The sequence below is a fragment of the Oncorhynchus kisutch genome, linkage group LG17 (genome assembly GCF_002021735.2).
Source record: "Oncorhynchus kisutch isolate 150728-3 linkage group LG17, Okis_V2, whole genome shotgun sequence".
Taxonomy (NCBI): Eukaryota; Metazoa; Chordata; class Actinopteri; order Salmoniformes; family Salmonidae; genus Oncorhynchus; species Oncorhynchus kisutch.
In genome coordinates this window covers 34832977-34852787 of record NC_034190.2, presented here as the reverse complement: position 1 = coordinate 34852787, position 19811 = coordinate 34832977, and the positions used below count along the sequence as shown (strand labels likewise).

Here is a 19811-nt window from a genome sequence, read left to right as displayed (position 1 = left end):
TGAATAATCAATCATCTTATGATTAGGTGCTCTGCTAATTGTGTGTTTTAAATTTAAAGCTTGGCGAAGGCTAGGTCAATATCATGCAAAAAAAATAATAAACCAACTACTAGGACAACAACGCAGAAGTGGTAGTGCTTTTATTTTGCAACTGAAGTGATGAGTGTTGTGTAGACTGAACTTATGTGTAATAGCTAGTAGTGCTCTTCACGTGACAGTCTTGGTTAAGACTTCTGAGTTTGTTAAGGCACGTTTGTTAGGCAGGGATCCCGGTTCAACTAAGAACATAAAGAAAGGATCACTTTGCTTTGTGGCACGACAGATACCTCAAAGGGACAATCAAGTGATATATGATATCACACTTCTTGAATATCTTCAAAACTGCTGACATGCAAAACATCTTGGGACTGTATTAAAAGTGGACTAATGGGGGGGGGGGGGGGGGGGGATTTTCCCTTTAACTTACCTTCCCTGCTGGGCTAGATTTTATGATGATGAGAAACTCAGCCATTTCTATTTGACTAAATTGCAGACTGATGGTTGTTTAAAGGGTTAAAGTGTGAGTGGCCACAGTTTACATGTAGAATTATATATCTGCTAGTGTGGGAGAGGGACCCAAGTGGGGCCTTGGAAGACACTGGCATTGTAGCCTGCAGGGAAGGTTCATTTGGTTTTCCGTTGGAGCCACTTAGATATTCAGTATATAGACAGTGGATAAATATATATACATACATACACTGATTATACCAAACATTAGGAACACCTTCCTAATATTGAGTTGCACCTTTTTCCCTCAGCACAGCATCAATTCGTCGGGTCATGAACTCTACAAAGTGCCGAAAGCGTTCCACAAGGATGTTGACCCCAATGCTTCCCACAGTTGTCAAGTTGGCTGGATGTCCTTTGGGTGGTTGACCATTCTTGATACACATGGTGGAAACTGTTGAGCAAGAAATACCCAGCAGCATTGTCGTTCTTTTATTTTTTTGTCATCTTTTTAAAAAACGTTTACCCTTTTTCGTGGTATCCAGTCTTGTCTCATCACGGCAACTCGGTAGAGGCGAAGGTCGAGAGCCGTGCGTCCCCCAAAACACAACCCAACCAAGCCGCACTGCTTCTTGACACAATGCCCGCTTGACCCGGAAGCCAGCCGCACCAATGTGTCAGAGGAAACACCATGCACCTGGCATCTGTGTCAGCATGCACTGCACCCATCCCACCACAGGAGTCGCTAGGGACAAGGACATCCCTGCCGGCCAAACCCTCCCAAACCCGGATGGCTCTGGGCCAATTGTGCACCGCCCCCGCCCCATGGGTCGCGGCAGGCTACGACAGAGCCTGGACTTGAACCAGGATCTCAAGTGGCAGAGGTAGCACTGCAGTGCCTTAGACCATTGCGCCACTCGGGAGGCCCAGCATTGCCAGTCTTGACACAAACCAGTGCACCTAGCACCTACTACGATACCCCATTCAAAGGCACTTACATTTTGCGTCTTGCCTATTCACCCTCTGAATGACACTCATACACAATCCATATCTAAATTGTCTCAAGGCTTAAAAATCCTTATTTAACCTGTCTCCCCTTCATCTACACTGATTGAAGGGGATTTAACAATTGACATCAAAGAGGATCATAGCGTTCACCTAGGTCAGTCTGTCATGGAAAAAGCAGATTGCTTTGTATATACATACATACTGAACAAAAATATACATTTGTTTACATCCCTGTTAGTGAGCATTTCTCCTTTTCCAAGATAATCCATCCACCTGACAGATGTGGCTGATTAAACATTATGATCATTACACAGGTGCACCTTGTGCTGGGGACAATAAAATGCCACTCTAAAATGTGCAGTTATGTCACAACACAGATGTCTCAAGTTCTAAGGGCAGGTGCAATTGGCATGCTGACTGCAGGAATGTCCACCAGTGCTGTTGTCAGATCATTTAATGTTAATTTCTTCACCATAAACCACCTCCAATATAGTTTTAGAGAATTTGGCAGTAAGTCCAAACGGGCTCACAACTGCAGGCCACGTGTACCCACGCCAACCCAGGACCTCCACATCTGTTCACCTGTGGGATCATCTGAGACCAGCCACCCAGACAGCTGATGAAACTGAGAATTATTTCTGTCTGTAATAAAGCCCTTCTATGGGGAAAAACTCATTATGATTGGCTGGGCCTGGCTCCCTAGTGGGTGGTCCTATGCCCATCCATGGCTGTGCCCCTTGCCAAGTGATGTGAAATCCATAGATTAGGGCCTAATTAATTCATTTCAATAGACTGATTTCCTTATATGAACTGTAACTCAGTAAAATCGTTAATTGTAGCATGTTGCGTTTATATTTATAGTTAAATTTATAGTTTATACAGTATAGTTATGTCCTGATACCTGAGTGTTTCTTCAGTCTCTCACATTGTATTGAGGATAGTATGGCACCAAAAACAAGATTTGGTGTTTTGACATTTGAAACGCTCTTCCAGCAGTCTTCACGGTAATGTGAAAAAGCGACACTGAATTTATGACCTAGATTTAAACAAGAAGCCCAGGAGCCAATCAGAGAACAGTGTAATTGTAGGCCTCTCCATATCCCGCCTCGTGCAGGTACTTCTCAATGTCCAGTGGCCCAGGCACTCGAAGAACTGGCCTATCGTTGGCACTCTTCTCTCCTGATTGAAGCTTCCGGACCACTTCAGCCAATGCAGGGCGCTCGTGTGGAGCGAACTGGCCACAGGACTTGATTATGGAATACCTGAAAAAGGTACAGTAGCTTTTGGAACCAATTTTAACTGGTTTTGTGGGGATCATTGTGGCCACTTCTACCACTGTCTAAGAACTAGTACTGTTATATGTTTTCTGTGGTATACTAGGTCATTAACGGATTATTACTTAATGTGGTCGCTTACAGTGAGTTAGAACAATTAGCAGGTCTCTTCTGAGTCTTTCCTCTCTGGAGGTATTGGAGAAGATCATTGGCCATGACTTTAGGGAATGGTGGGTCACCTACAATGTGGAGGATTAAATGAGATTATTAGGGTGCGTGTACATGATAAACACTATATCCGTGGGATAACATTTGTGATGGTTGTAACAGTTTAACAGACCGGTAATGATAGATTATTTATTTAGAAAAGCATTTACCTAGTGTCACCATTTCATGGAGCAGGATACCAAAAGACCAGCTGTAAAAAAAGGATGGTTGGAGAGATCACTGTCAACGTTAAAAGTCTCATGACTTTTTCATTATTATATGTCCAATCAGATTGGCGACCTACACGTCACTGCTTTGACTGACAAGTCTCCTTGCCAATACTTCTGGAGCCTGCCACTTCCTCGTCTCGGTGTTCTCCAGCTCTCCTGGAGTTCCTGCTTGTGTTTTCCTGCGGTATGCTGGACCCAATCCCCACAGTTTAGCTGTCAGGTCTCTGCCAACCAACACGCTCCGAGCTCCAACATTGCCATGGATACAGCTCTGACCATGCAGGTATTCCTGAATGCACAAATAAATAGGATGCTGTTTTACAATGGCTATGGGACATTCAAGCATGTAAAAGCCATTCATACAGACAAATCAAGTAGGTCAAGGCCATGAGTTTTTCCTAAACCCACGACTTGATGAGGTAAAACTATTGGCTCTACTTATAAATTAAAATGATATGCATGCATTAACCCTTTTACATCAGCAGTTGTCCCAAAGTGCTGACACAGTTCTGAATAAGAATGATGGAATCGTTAGATCGACATTTTCATAGCATATGCACTCAACTTGAACTATCATTTTCAATTGTAGACATACGGACAGAGATGGATGGAAAGGAGAGAGAGAGAAAGACCAACCAGAGCAGAAGCCACTTGTCCTCCCATGGTGAAGATGCGCTTCTCTGTGATGTCGCATGGGGACTCCCCGCCTGTGTCCTGCCAAGAAACAGCACTGTGAGTCTCCATTCTCACTATCACTAATGGTCATGTCCATATTCACTGTAGTCTAAATGATTACAGAGTGTTTGCGCAGCCTCTTGAGATCCACGTACAACTCGAATGTTCAGGCAAACCAAGCGACAATTCACGATTTACCTAAAGGTTGTGCAAGGCAGATCTCTGGCTAAGACCCGTCCCTAACACATCAGCATCATGCTCAGTATACTCCAGTCTGGAGCAAAATGTTTTGGTGAAACAATCTTTCTTCGGGACAAGTTCAAGTAGGCTACCTCTTCGTTTCACTCTGTTTAAAACGGTGTTCTCCCTATTGAACATCCCCAGCTATTTGGCAATGTAGGAGTACCCATAGAGTTATATAGAGGACTCATCATGGAAATAAGCCATTTTAGCATGGGCATTGCCATTGAGGGCTTCCACTGTGCTTCACCCATTTTAAAGTAGTCAACTGGGTGGGGATTTCTATGGGCGGTAGCCTCAATGGCGCTGCCCATGCGGTCATAGATATAAAGTTGAGTCCTCTATCCATCTCTATGGGAGTACCATACCTGTCGACACCTCCATAGGAACCCCAGCAGGTCCCTGTGCTCCAGTTCCTCCATCACGGTGATGAGGGGGGTACGTAGGGAGAGCACGCCTATCAGACCAGGCAGAAAGGGGTGGGGCCCCAGCTCAGACAGAAAGGAGGCAAAGCCCAGGAAGGACTGGCGCTCGCTGGCATCAGCGGTCTCTGGGGGAGAACAGGTGCATGTTGAGATTTACTACATTGCAGTTGGACTGCGTAGAATCACTGACCTACAAATTACCTAACATCCCTCATAACTACTCAATATGTTATCAAGACTAGTGATTCTGTGCCTCGCTTTGCTCAAACGGATCCCCTCAAACACTGAATGTGTTATATTTTTGCCCCTTCTATATCTGTCAGTAGGCTACTGAAGGGAAATGTAGTCATTTTTGTTATGGGTTGGCCTAGGTCTATTGATTTGAATATCGATCAGATGTCATAGTGACACCAAGACCAGGTAACATCCCCAACATTTCAGGTTTTATACTCATAAGCCTGAAGGTCTTACAATACACTGACTGTCAGTCTCTGGATGGGAGCGTCTATTTTATAACTCCAATGTATATCAAAGAATGTTACCTTTAAGTGTCCGTAGAATCACATCTCTGTTGTCCATCCTTGCCCGGCAGAGGGTGACAGAGTCGTTCGGTTTGACAAAGGACAGGGGCAGCGGAGTGACTAGGTTGAAAGAGCCATGCTGCCTCTCTCTGGGCGTCTCCGGTACTGCAGAAAAGGTGTCTGGGGCGTCACGCCAGGTCGGAGTGCCCATAGGTAACTCCTCATGCTCCAGTGGGTTCAGCTCAGGAGGAGCTGCAGGTGAACAGATGGGTATTACACATATCAAATTATATATATGAAATTCCTCAGACCTAGAGATGCAACTCATGCATTATAAAACAAAAATCAGTCTCTGCCTATGTACGCTTTTTAAAGTAGATAAATACACCATAATCCAGTAGATAAATATATGCCAGGAGTTAGTCTAGTTTTGGCAAACATTTACATTAAAACAGTGGTGGAAAAAGTACCCAATGGTCATACTTGAGTAAAAGTATAGATACCCTAATAGAAAGTTACTCAAGTAAAAGTGAAAGTCACCCAGTAAAATAGTACTGAGTAAAAGTCAAAGTATTTGGTTTGAAATATACTTAAGTATCAAAAGTAAATGTAGTTGCTAAAATATAAGTAGTAATAATAAAAAATCCTTATATTAAGCAAATGTCACATTCGTATGTAGAGATGGACCAAGGCGCAGCAGCATATGTTGAGTTCCACATAATATTTTAATAGTGAAACTTAGCAACAACTAAACAATAAACTAACAATGAACTGTGACTAGAGGTGCTATGTGCACTAACTCAAAACACAGTAACTCAAACAATATCCCATAACCCACAGGTGGAAAAATGCAACTTAAATATGATCCCCAATTAGAGACAACGATTACCAGCTGCCTCCAATTGGGAATCATACACAAACCCCAACATAGAAAATTAAACCTAGAGCCCCACATAGAAATAATAAACTAGACTAATACCCCTAGTCACGCCCTGACCTTCTCTACCATAGAAAATACAGGCTTTCTATGGTCAGGATGAGACAGCAAACCAGATGGCACATTTGTATTTTTATGGATAGACAGGGTCACACTCCAATACAATTGACAAACAAACATATGTTTAGTGAGTCCACCAGATCAGCGGCAGTAGGGATGACCAGGGATGTTCTCTTGATAAGTGTGTGAATTGGACCATTTTCTGTCCTGCTAAGCATTCAAAATGTAACGAGCACTTTTGGGTGTCAAGGAAAAATGTATGGAGTAAAAAGTGAAAATACTTTTCTTTAGGAATATAGTAAAGTAGTTGTTGTCAAAAATATAAATAGTAAAGTACTGATACCCCAAAAAACGAATTAAGTAGTACTTTAAAGTATTTTTCCTTAAGTACTTTACACCACGGCATTAAGTCTAATATAAACAATATGGCAATCATTGTGCTTTAGCAATTGACTAAGTATGTGCTTTACAAAGTTTGTAAATGCTTACTACTGTATTTCTAGTACAGAGTTAGTCTGGGATATCCCAGACCTAAGAGCATCATAACCCACTGGGCACAAACTGGTTGAATCAATTGTGACGTGGAATCTACTTGGACAATACATAGAATTTGAAAAAGTAATCAACGTAAACTGTTGTTTTGAGGGTGAAATTTCAACCACAGGATTATGTCATCATTGTGGCCCATTTTCAACACAGACAAACCTAAAATATGTTGAATTTGTACCTTTTGTAACAACGTCAGCTGTTCAACTATATTCATTATAATTTTTTTTAAATCAATTTTTGTCAATGACTACTTCCAATGTGCTATCGTGAGAATGATTATTGAGATATCCCTTAATAACTAAATATATTCACTGTTGCTATTTGTCATTCTAAAGAGTAGGTTTAACAGAGCAAATGAAATGTAGCCATACTTCACAAGTTAAATAGAGTGTCATCAATTACACTATTTAGGCCTATATAGCATTTGCAATGTCATCAGCAGCTATTGTTTCAATTCAACCCAGAGTTCAACGACAAATAGACAATACATATAGGCCTAGGGTTTTAAGCTTTGAATTCAAATGTAATCTTCAAGTTAATCATGAATACGTTGGATTCACTTCATCCATCTCAACCCAAAATCAAAGTTGAAGAATAGTGCATTTAAAGTTGAATTAGATTTAGTCCTGTTCTTTAACTCAGATTTCTGGTTGAGATGGAGATGTGGATCCAACGTATCAATGATTCATTTGTAGACAAACTGGATAGTTCCATCTGTTCCACTGACTTAGTCTGCCTTTTTAATTCCCGGTTTGTCTACAAATGAACAATCGATACGTTGGATTCACGTCTCCATCTCAACCAAAAATACAAGTTAAAAGACTGACTAAATTGAATTGAACTTTAAATGCACTTTAAATCAAGTCTGATTTGATTTAGTCCTATTCTTTAACTTTGATTCTTGGTTGAGACGGAGAGGTGAAGCCAACACATATGCATTTTGAATTAGAGCCAGACTAAATCGGTAGCACAAAAGATACAGTACATATCCTTCAATTGTTTGATACACAATTCAATTACATTTTCTCAATACAGTAAATAGCTAATTAAATAGTCGACAAGTTAACAAATATGTTACGACCTCTTAATGCTCGGCTATGAAAAGCCAAATGACATTTACTCCTGAGGTGCTGACCTTTAGCACCCTCTACGACCCCTGTGATTATTATTTGACCCATCTGGTCATCTATGAACGTTTGAACATCTTGAAGAACAATCTGGCCTTAATGGCCATGTACTCTTATAATCTCCACCCGGCACAGCCAGAAGAGGACTGGCCACCCCTCAGAGCCTGGTTCCTCTCTAGGTTTCTTCCTAGGTTCCTGCCTCTCTAGGGAGTTTTTCCTAGCCACCGTGCTTCTACATCTGCATTGCTTGCCGTTCGTGGTTTTAGGCTGGGTTTCTGTATAGCACTTTGTGACATCTGCTGATGTAAAAAGGGCTTTATAAATACATTTGATTGATATGTTGGATTCACATCTCTAACTAAAGCAAACATTTAAAAAAGTTAAGGAATAGGGATTAAACCAGTGGCTCAGATGAAACTATGCAAGCTTTAGAAATCCTTTAAAATGTTGATATTTGGCTGCATTGTCAACCAAAACACAACTCAATATTAGTTTTGCAATACACTAAATAGCCTATCTTACAAAGTAATGTAGCAGTATTTATTCAACCTTTTAAAATGAGTAACACATCCATGGCCACATTTTGAAGTTAGCCTGCTGTAACTATAAATGTCTTATGAAATGATAGAAAGTGCGCATGTTCAAGATAGCATGCATTGCTCGCAGGTCTGTGGAGATCTATAATAACCTGGGAAGAATCTTGAGCAGCATTGATCACTCGCACTATTGTATTTGAATGTAATCTTAACTGCAATCCATTTGGTTGTGCTGTTAGAGGAAGCACAGTGAAAAGACATTAAGTTGTTGTATAAATGCAAAATATCTGACATTGTATTCCCATTTTTAACTTTGTTCTGTTTTTAAATGGTTGAAAGTGCAGTGATAACACATTTAGATGACAACTAAACCCCAAAAAATCTGACAATGTTTTTCCATTGGAATTTGATCATGCTTTTAGATGGTTGAAAGCATAGTGAAAACACATTGGGAATTCAACAAGCTTTTGTCTTTTTGATTGGGTGAATACAGTTTCATCTCATTGATCAACGTCTCAACCAAATATTACCCACATTTCCATGTTGAAATGAGGCAACAATGGCACAAGTTCTTGGGAGGATGTCGGCTTCTCTATGACATTTCGAAGGGGGGGGGTCCACTTCAGACAAAAGAAAAACTCCCAACAAATCATGAGTTTGGGTAGGAGGGGCTTAAAATGCAGGCGGGAATTGTGCTCTTGTTTAAAATAGGGCAGTAACGTTACCGGTGACACGCATCCTGTTTCTGACTCATCCTCTCTGTCCCAACTGACAACACAACTTGTAAAGACGCATTGAGCTGGAGCGTCAATACATTGCCGGAAGCAACCCATCTGTCTAGAAAGACTTGTACAGAGTGAGAAGATACAAGTATGCTGACTCATCAGTCAAGCTCACTGGCATGACATCAATGTGCACACCAACTTACCCGCAATGCCCTGTACGTTCTGTCTGGCACTTTGCCTCAGTGTGTGTGCGCTCAACCTTCTGGTGCTGTGTGGTCGGGCTAGGATTACGCTGGGTCGTCCGCGGATTCCCTTTCCAGGGCAGCACCTCATCAGGAGAACGATTAGCAGAGTGACCAGGAAGCTCGCAAGGAGCAGGATGGGCACGATGATGACTTCCTGTTTGTACACTGTGATCTCTGCGAGACGGAGAGCGAGAGAGAGAGAGACCAATGTCAGAGTTAGAGTATTACTACCGTTGGGCACTTTAACAAGGCACTTAACGTCTAACCTGCTACAGCTGACCCTGTGCTGGGAAAGGACAGCATTTCTGAATCACATTGGGCAACAAATAGAGTGAAAAAGAACCAAAGAAGTATAGAATGGAAATGGTTGAGGATAACTTTTCAATGCTATTCTTTATGTCTGTCTCCCTGAAATGGTGATCTTTGTGTTCTGTAATGTCTATGTCAACACTATAGTACAAAGCAAGCAGGTGTGGTCTGGCATTTTGTTTTGATAGTCAGAAACCTGAGTATGATACACTTGAAGTAGCAACAACAGTACATGCCAATACGAATGCACAGTATTTGTCAAAAGTTTGGACACACCTACTCATTCAAGGGTTTCGAAGAGTCTCAAATATAAAATCGATTTGGATTTCTTTAACACTTTTTTGGTTACTACATGATTCCATATGTGTTGTTTCATAATGTTGATGTCTTCACTATTATTCTACAGTGTAGAAAATAGTACAAAATAAAGAAAACCCCCTGGAATGAGTAGAGGTGTTCAATCTTTTGACTGGTACTGTATTTCAGACACATAATTACTGTTTGTCAGGGGTGATTTAGTGCTCCTCATTCAGATCATCTTATTTCGTAAGCTACTTACAATATCTACACTGCCTTCATTTAAAGATCCAATGCAGTGTTGTTTTTTTTATCAAATCATTTCTGGGTAACAATTAAGCAACTTATTATGATTGTTTTCAATTTAAAAAATTGTCAAAAAGCAACAAAAATAGAGCAATTTCTCAAGCAAGAATTTTGCTTGGACTGTCTAGGAATGGTCTGAGTGGCGAGGGGAGAGAGGTTTGGCAGAGAGATTTGGAACTCTCTTATTGGTCAATTGAATTATTTATCAACCTATTTTTCTATCCTCGTAGTGTGCAGATATATTGTTAAAGCACAGGAAAATCTAGTTTGACTGCACTGGGCCTTTTAAGTGCAACAGGAAATAGCATGCTGAAAAAGGTATAGATTGTGGTACAACGTGTTTGCTCCACACCGTGATTGATTGGCTAAGTCTACCTACAGTGTGCCGTCCCAAAGCAACTGGAATGCTTAAAGCCAACTGTTAAGAAATGAACAGTCTGTTTTCTTTTTAAATTCATTCTTCTTGTTCCTTCAAATCTTCCGGAGAGCCTGAACTATCTTTCCCCTAAGCTGTGCTGCTCTGTAGACTGACGACGTAGCGGACAATGCGGCAGACCCTGTGCTGTTCCCAGCCGTTCTTGTGTGCATGTTGGATACGAGTACTGGGACAGCAAATGCAACACATTTCTGTTTTCGCTGTATAACGGATCAACGGAAAAAATATGGCACAGTGTTTTAATAGGCCACGCAAGTGGAAAATGAGTGTTTCTTTTAATGGACAAATCTAGGTTGTGTCCTTTTATATTCATTTGGTACCTAATAAAACCAGTGCCTCTAATCTATATTTCACAGGTCTGATGCCATCTATGTAGCGTTTTATGTATCCTGATGCCATCTATGTAGCGTTTTATGTATCCTGATGCCATCTATGTAGCGTTTTATGTATCCTGATGCCATCTATGTAGCGTTTTGTGTATCCTGATGCCATCTATGTAGCGTTTTATGTATCCTGATGCCATCTATGTAGCGTTTTATGTATCCTGATGCCATCTATGTAGCGTTTTATGTATCCTGATGCCATCTATGTAGCGTTTTATGTATCCTGATGCCATCTATGTAGCGTTTTATGTATCCTGATGCCATCTATGTAGCGTTTTATGTATCCTGATGCCATCTATGTAGCGTTTTATGTCAAATGCTTTCTAGACGGTTGAAGTGGCTCCACCATGTTGGTTGCAGCTCCTTTTGATTACAGCTCTGTTTGGTAAAGGCTGGGAAAGGAAACAAGTCTCCACCCTAGGCAGATTCAAATGGAATAAATATGGCACAAATGATCTTTACATGGCATGCCCCTTGCAATGTGTGTTTTGGTTAAAACACAAAGATCCTGTGTAAAAATTGACTGTGATGTTGATCATATGTCGGCACCAATAGAATCTCAGTAAATGGACAACCAGTTTGTGACAGAATGTTAAAGCCCACTTTTTACACTGGTGGGAAGATTAGCAAAACGCCCCTGAAATGTATCGGTGGGCAGCTAAATGTATCCTGGTTAAACATTTCCTTATTATTTTGAGAACATTGTCCTACGAGTATCCCCATCATTACTGGAGGGCCAGTAGGAGGCACTCTTTCCTCTGGTCTAAAAAATATCCCAATGCCCCAGGGCAGGCATTGGGGACACTGCCCTGTGTAGGGTGCCGTCTTTCGGATGGGACGTTAAACGGGTGTCCTGACTCTCCGAGGTCATTAAAGATCCAGTGTCCTGGCTAAATTCCCAATCTGGCCCTCAAACCATCACGGTCACCTAATAATCCCCAGTTTACAATTGGCTCATTCATCCCCCTCCTCTCCCCTGTAACTATTCCCCAGGTCGTTGCTGTAAATGAGAATGTGTTCTCAGTCAATTTACCTGGTAAAATAACGGATAAATAAATAAATAAAAATTACAAATCTTTGTTGTAACCCTGGACAAACACCTTATTGAGGGCTTGATGATTAGTTGACAAGTTGAATCAGGTGTGCTTGTCCAGGGATACAATAAAAATGTGTGCTGTTGAGGATACTGGAGGACCAGGGCGGGGGTAACACTGGTCTAACGGATCTAAAGAGTCCAAGTTCATGGTTCGTGTTTTTATGTCAATACCTTTGGCTTGGAGACCCAACAGCTAGTGGGTATAAGTTGTAGAAGGTGCAAGACAAGGCGACACAGGAGAAGTAGAGAAAAGGGATCATGAGAGAGGAGCACTTACCACAGATGGTGTCCCCCGGTTGACACTGATTATCAGCATCAGAGTAGGACGACATCCTGAGGAGTGGGAGCGAGCAAAGGCACAGATATCATCATTAGATTACCACCGGTCAGCAGCCTCATAAAACCCTCGGCTGTAACGACACAGCAAGGAGTGTTCAACACGTTCTACTGTCACACAAGACACATAAAGACATCTGGAGTCCATTTTCTCCATCTCAAAGTTGATTCCACTACCACTTTTTTTCATTGTTTCACTCTGATCAGAGACTGATTTAGACCTGGGACACCAGGGGTGTGCAAGTAATGATCAGGTAGAACAGAAAACCAGCAGGCTCCGGACCTCGTAGGGTAAGAGTTTAGTACCCCTGATCTAGGCTAATCGATGTCTACTTTAGGAAAAGGAAAAAGACTGTACAGTTGTACACTTGTCATACAATTTCCATGTCTTGCACTTTTCCCCCCATCGATAACGATGACAATGTGAGTATTTTGAACGCTGGTACATGTTTTTGTTATTCTGTGTACATGTGTTTTGACTGCGCTAGTATTATTGATGTAATCTCAGCGAGATTGCTTTCTGAGTGAATAACCTAGATTAACTCTCGATATTGGAATCCCAAGTAACTATGGTATCTGGTTAGATCTGATGCTGAGGCAATTTAAGATACAGTAATGTGACTATGGCTACAGTATAATCACACTGACTGCACAATATGGCAAGGTTAGTGTTATACCACGCTTGGCATTTGGGATGTGTCCTAATCACGTAAAACCCTGGATGCCGGATGATGTAAAAAAATCTTCCCATCGTGAAATAGTTCTGATTGTGACGTCATGTTGTAAAACATTTCACAATGTCAAAATGTTCCCGGTCAAAAATTGCATGCGCGTCTGTGTGGGTGGCTGAGCTCATGCAGATGTTTCTCACAAGCCCTCGCCCTTGATTTAGCTAGCTAGCATAATTAGATGTAAACTGGTCGAGATGGGTTGTTCTAAGAAGGGTGCAGTTCACTTTTTTTGTTTAGCTACCAAACAAACAGATATATATGCACTGTCAAACGAAACATAGCGGCCAAGTCTTTACAATCACAAAAAATATATATATTTGACCCACGAGTCCGGGACCTCACGCCTCAACAAGCTTCTGATTGGTCAGAGTCAATAATCCTGGTCACCGTTGATTGGCAGATGTGTGAAGCAAATGCGTGTGGTCACAGATTTTTTATTTTTTTTTGGTCTAGGGAGGGTGTGAGAGAACATCCGCACGAGCTCAGCCACATAAAGAGATGCGCGTGCAAATATTGAAGCGGGAACATTTTCACGCTGGGAGAAATTTTACAGCATCATGTCTCAATCAGAACACGTTCAGAACGATCGTGAAACTATTTCACGCTGGGAAGATTTTTTACATGACACACAGTCTGACATTAATTGGTCACTATTCATTCTCTGATGACACCGCTGTTTGAAGTTATTTCCATATGATTTGGGCATGACATTTGAAAAATGCTAAGACAGACTGGCTGGCTGACTGACTAGTATTCTCCAATGGAATCGTTGATAACCTCTTCCTGCCAACAGTGGAAGTGGACAGAATATTGTTGTTCAAATTTAGTAGGCAGGTTCAGGGCAGGTCAATGGGACAAGTCATTATTAGGGGCTATAGTAGGAAGAGACTGCATGTATCTGAAATGGCACCCTATGCCCTATATAGTGCACTACTTTTGACCAGAGCCCTATGGGCCCCACTACATAGTGAATAGGGTGACATTTCAGACGCATCCCCTGTTTTTCGTTTGTCACCACAGAGATAAAACAACAACCGGTTGTATGGAACAGGTAGAGGTCCCGTTGACAGTTCCCTGGACATTTTGCTTCTTAGATGGAACTACAGTTGGAGTCAACTTGAGACGACAGAGATTGGGACATTTCTCTTTCGTCTTACTTGAGGATAAATTGGCTGCTGGGCAATTGTAAAATGTAAATGTTCAAAGGGACAAAATTGATCACACCGTCACCATAAAGAACCAGTTGCGTTGTCTATGCAGTCATATTTAGTATTATAATACTATAATAACATCCTTTACTCACAACATGGCCGCCTAGCTTGGGGGACCTGTATTTACTCAACAATGTTATGTCATTGTCTTGCCAACTTTCTCATACAAGGCAACAAGTTGACTGTGGTAGAAACGAATTGGTTAGCCATGCTATGACCTTCTCACCTTACTTTATTTCAGGTCACAACCTGTCTAGATGAAGGATAAATCAAAGGGAAAGTGATAAACTCAACACTTGAAAGTCACCCGACTCTACTACCGTCTACCTGGATGTGGTTCAACCAAATTATATATAGGCTTAGGGTGTGTTTTGTTTTGTCACATATTTCTGTCACTGTCCTCAGGTAACAATAATGAGTCGCGGTCACAGTACACTCCTCCACATAGTGTTGTTAGGGAGCACATCCCTTTACAAGTATGTGTGTCACTCAACCGGCCTGGCTGCATTTCTCTTTGACATGCATTTCTCACACACAACCCATACACAGCACATAATACAAAACATTACACTTTTACGTTTCAATATATTGGACCTTGTATTTTAGCCGACAATGTATTTGACCCTTTATTTGAACCGTAACTGCACATTTCTTCACAAATTGTATTGTGTCAACCTACGTGGCATGTTCCCTGTGTAAGGCTGAATCTCATTTATTGTGTAATGGTATTATGTCCTCAGCATCCAAAGCTCAACATAAGAAGCAGTAGAATACTCACGTTTGATGTGAACTCCTCATAAGAAGCAGTAGTATAATCACATTTGATATTAGCTCCTCATAAGAAGCAGTAGAATACTCACGTTTGATGTGAACTCCTCATAAGAAGCAGTAGTATAATCACATTTGATATTAGCTCCTCATAAGAAGCAGTAGTATAATCACATTTGATATTAGCTCCTCATAAGAAGCAGTAGTATAATCACATTTGATATTAGCTCCTCATAAGAAGCAGTAGTATACTCACGTTTGATATTAGCTCCTCATAAGAAGCAGTAGTATAATCACATTTGATATTAGCTCCTCATAAGAAGCAGTAGTATACTCACGTTTGATATTAGCTCCTCATAAGAAGCAGTAGTATAATCACATTTGATATTAACTCCTCATAAGAAGCAGTAGTATAATCACGTTTGATATTAGCTCCTCATAAGAAGCAGTAGTATAATCACGTTTGATATTAGCTCCTCATAAGAAGCAGTAGTATACTCACGTTTGATGTTAACAATGGTCTATTATAATCCCCATGTGATAAATCCAGTTTGTGATATTTGCCATCTCCCACTTTCCCAGCCTCTGTGTCAATCTCGCTCTTCTGTTGTTGTGTGTTTCTTTCCTCATGTCTCTCTGCTTTGTAATTCTCACAGGTTAGCCCTGCCCTTTGCTGCACCTTTTCCTCCTCAACCTCATCACCTCTTCACGGTGAGTTCTGTTTTTAGACTTTTGGTGTGTGTGTGTGTGTGTGTGTCCTTTAATTGTGTAAAGTGCTACGGTGTGTGGGTTTGCAATGCCCTCGCAACTATTTTAGTCTCCTCCTAATCACCGGTGTCCGTCAAAGGTGTTGTCGATTCACGATGCCTCCCAAGTGGCCACTCAACACCTGCGATTTCCATTACTTTTCTACAAAGTGAAACTGCGCGATCCACCCCTATCAACAATCACAGGCACTGAGGGCGTTGGGGAAGCAACTTAGGTAGTATTAGGCTTTTGGTGCGCTGCCACTGTAGCTCATGAATGAGGCAATAGAAGTTTGCCCTGCCTTACAGTGGTATGGTACTGTATACAGGGTGAGTGGCTTTGCAATGGCATGTTGGGGTTTCTTTTGTGTTTTATAATCACTCATCAGCTTTCCAACACCATCGGAAAAACACCCATGGGAACTGCTTGCTGTCCATCTGTTAACTGTTAAAGTAACTGTCCAGTGTTTGCAGATTTCTATGAAATACGACTACTAATTGCTTAAAATATCAGTGAAATAGTTTTCTTTCCAAAACATGTTAATTATGTATGTTAAAAAAGCAGCTTTTCTGTGTTAATGGTTTCGGCGTATTCGTCATAAAAAATATAGTAATGCATGTTGACCGCTGATTAGCCAACTGAGGCGTAATGACGTCATACTCTGAGGAAATAGCAAGCATTTTTGAAATGATCTATTTGATATACATGTTTGAGGTGCATTTAAAAAATATATATAAAAATCTCCAATTTATGCTCTGGCTACGAATACGAGTGTAGAATGAGTCAACAACATTATTTGCGTATGAGTTATTAACAGAATATGAACTTTTAAAAGTGAAGGGGCTGTTTTAAAATGCTCTGATAACATCTTGTGATGTGAAAACCCCTGTGCTTTCCCTGTCTCTACCATAGTAGGTCATTGTCCCCTTTCTGGGCATTTTAATTTAATTTCAAATGCCAAGATAATCAAGTTTTTAATGAAGTTCAGTATTTATTTATTTTTTATGGTATTTTATTTTTTACCCCTTTTTCTTCCCAATTTCGTGGTATCCAATTATTGTAGTAGCTACAATCTTGTCTCATCGCTACAACTCACGTACGGGCTCGGGAGAGACGAAGGTTGAAAGTCATGCATCCTCTGATACACAACCCAACCAAGCCGCACTGCTTCTTAACACAGGGCGCATCCAACCCGGAAGCCAGCCGCACCAATGTGTCGGAGGAAACACCGTGCCCCTGGCAACCTGCGCCCGGCCCAAAGGAGTCACTGGTGCACGATGAGACAAGGATTTCCCTACCGGCCAAACCCTCCCTAACCCAGACGACGCTAGGCCAATTGTGCGTCGCCGGTTACGACAAAGCCTGGGCGCGAACCCAGAGTCTCTGATGGCACAGCTGGCGCTGCAGTACAGCGCCCTTAACCACTGCGCCACCCGGGAGGCCCGAAGTTCAGTATTGCCTTAAAGTTGCACTATTCAAAAATCTCTCTGCTATTTCCTGGTTGCTAAAACTCTAATTTCAGTTTGACAAAACAAGATGGGACAATGATTCTCTACTGTACACTATCTAAACCGTTCGGAAATATACTTGAATCTGGTGTACAATCTGGTGTACAAAACTGCCAGTAAAAGACTCAAAAACCAAACATAAGAATGGGATGCATAGAAATAGCACACATAGAACATATCTACTGCTTCTTAGACTTGCTTTCAAGTAGAATGATAGATCTATAACTCACATTTCTCTGTGAATTTGGATCGGGTCGCCCAAAAAGTGACATATTTCCACTTTGAACTTCTTGGAGATACGGATGTTTTTCTATTTGACAGGCACCGCATATCAACATCTGTTTTCTCATTTTTTTTTCTCATTTTTTCATCTGCTCTCTATATAGTGTACTGTTCAATACTGTACAGTAGAGTTGCTGGCCCAGATAGTAGCAGATGCTAGACCCTGAACCTTGCTGGACCCTGAACCCTCCAAACCAAAGAAGCCAAAAGTACAGTCTGTGCCATAACTATGCCTTCATCATATTGCAGTGCCAACTCCAATGAGGAACATCCCTCACAGCAGGACATGCCCAATGAACCTCTCTCCCCTTCTGTCTTTCCCCTTTTACCTGCTCTACCTCTATTCTAATTAACAGGTGCTCAAAGTCTTAGGGGGTTTCCCCAGGCAACAGGGTGGGTACGCCATTAGCCCATCTAATGTTCGAGGGAGAGAGCGGGATAGAGAGAGGGGAGGTTAGGGATGTGTGAGGTATCTGTTAGTTCACACGCACTGCTTACCGGGGCAGAGGTGGGCAATCCGAGTGGTGGGGAGATCTGCTGCAAGGGCTCGCTTACACTGTGTGAGAATGTGTGTGTGTGTGTGAGAGTGTGAGAGTTTTTCTCTCTGTGTGTGTCTCTGGTGTGTGTGTGTGCATGCGCACACTCTCCGGCGCGGGCGCAGAGCTGGAAATGCTGAGACAGACAGCTGGTTTATTTTTGGGTCAGTGACAGTGTGTCAATGGCCGCAGATGCGTCGGAAAGGAAGGCTCTGAGATACCAACAGACCCTGGTCAGTTCTTTCTCCCACGCTCTCTTCCGCTCTCTCTCTCTCTCTCTCTCTCTCTCTCTCTCTCTCTCTCTCTCTCTCTCTCTCTCTCTCTCTCTCTCTCTCTCTCTCTCTCTCTCTCTCTCTCTCACTACCTATCTCCTCTTATCTTTTTCCATTTGCTCTCATATTGCGTTTCGCAGCAGCAGACTATCTCTCTGACTTTATCTCTATCTCTATGACTTTAATCTCTATCTCTGACTTTAATCTTGCACAATCTCTTGCATGACATATCGGGTCGTCTCTGCTCTTTATGGTCTGTGCATAGGGAGCATGGACACACACACACACGCTGTCTGGTAACGGTGGTCACGGAGACCTCTTAGCAGGTCCATGACTGTGGCAACAGGTGTCTGTGTGTCCGAGGACCCCACACCTTCAGTCTCCGTCAGGGTCTTGACTCTCTCTCTCTCTCTCTTTCTCTCTGTCTGGCTCTCTCTCTCTCTCTCTCTCTCTCTCTGTCTTGCTCTTTCTCTCTCTCTCTCTCTCTCTCTCTCTCTCTCTCTCTCTCTCTCTCGCTTGCTTTCTCAGCCACCTGTTCATTATCCTCTCCACCTTTAATTCCTTTCATTTATTACCAAAAAGCATAATGCATTATTACGTAGAAATAGATTGCTGTTCAACGACCTCCTTGTAAGTGCCTCTCCATGCTCTCCGATAGACCTGGGAGGAATGTGTTTGTGGGATTTCATCCATGGAGATAAATCTAGGTTTACAGCAGTGTGGTGTGGGAAGGGGGTAACCCGATCGTGCATGTGGAATATATTTGTTAATCTCCGCTCGTCACGTAGTCTAAGATGACCCCGGGGTCCAGAGTGTTCCAAAACATCTGGAGGGACTTAAACCATTAGACTTTCAGTATGTTTTTTTTGGGGGGGGGGGGGGGTTTGTAAGAAACACCCGCTGGAAATTGGTGTGGCGTATTGTATTTAACAGGGTAGTACTATACCGTGGGCCTTTGGCTAAGGTCATAGGCTGTTAGTCTCTCTGTCCACATGCTGATGGTTGTGTGTGTGTGTGTGTGTGCCCACTAGTGTACGCATGTACTGCATGACCTGTGTGTGTTAGTACAGGCCATGTGGACTGTGATAACCGTGTGTTTACACTGTCGCCCAGGGAGCCGGGCTATATTGAGAAGTGTCACTTTTTTTGAGCGGGAGTTTGTTTCTGTTCTCTTTGTCATTGTGCTGTGGAGGATCAAGAAATGAGATCACAAGGGGGCCTCCCGTTCCAATTGAACTAGATGCCATTGCCAGGCACAATAGCGAGTTATGCGGAGAGTTGTTGACAGACGTGCGGAGAATGTGCGTGGTTAATACTCCGTAAGACTGGAGGATATTTTCGAAGACCT

The 19811-nt window shown here is 42.1% G+C and overlaps 2 protein-coding genes across 3 annotated transcripts in view; one reads left to right on the top strand and one right to left on the bottom strand.

Annotated features, from left to right (window-relative positions):
* Positions 1–123: 123 nt before the first annotated feature.
* On the bottom strand, positions 124–16071 carry LOC109907109 (tyrosine-protein kinase STYK1). The gene is made up of 10 exons (XM_020504890.2): positions 15621–16071; positions 12350–12405; positions 9204–9419; positions 5088–5318; positions 4489–4670; positions 3842–3919; positions 3280–3494; positions 3146–3186; positions 2911–3007; positions 124–2756 (listed from the first exon to the last, which is right to left on the bottom strand). Exons 2-10 carry the CDS (start codon positions 12402–12404, stop codon positions 2561–2563), a joined length of 1311 nt encoding a protein of 436 aa, XP_020360479.1. The 5' UTR covers position 12405; positions 15621–16071; the 3' UTR covers positions 124–2560.
* Positions 16072–18341: 2270 nt separating this feature from the next.
* The window catches only part of LOC109907558 (chloride channel protein 1), a 30087-nt gene continuing 28617 nt past the window's right edge, over positions 18342–19811 (top strand). For both annotated transcript variants that reach the window (XM_031793676.1, XM_031793675.1), the window contains exon 1: positions 18342–18424. In XM_031793676.1, coding sequence (XP_031649536.1) covers positions 18374–18424 — 51 coding nt within the window. In that variant the 5' untranslated portion in view covers positions 18342–18373. The remainder of the gene's footprint in view (positions 18425–19811) is intronic.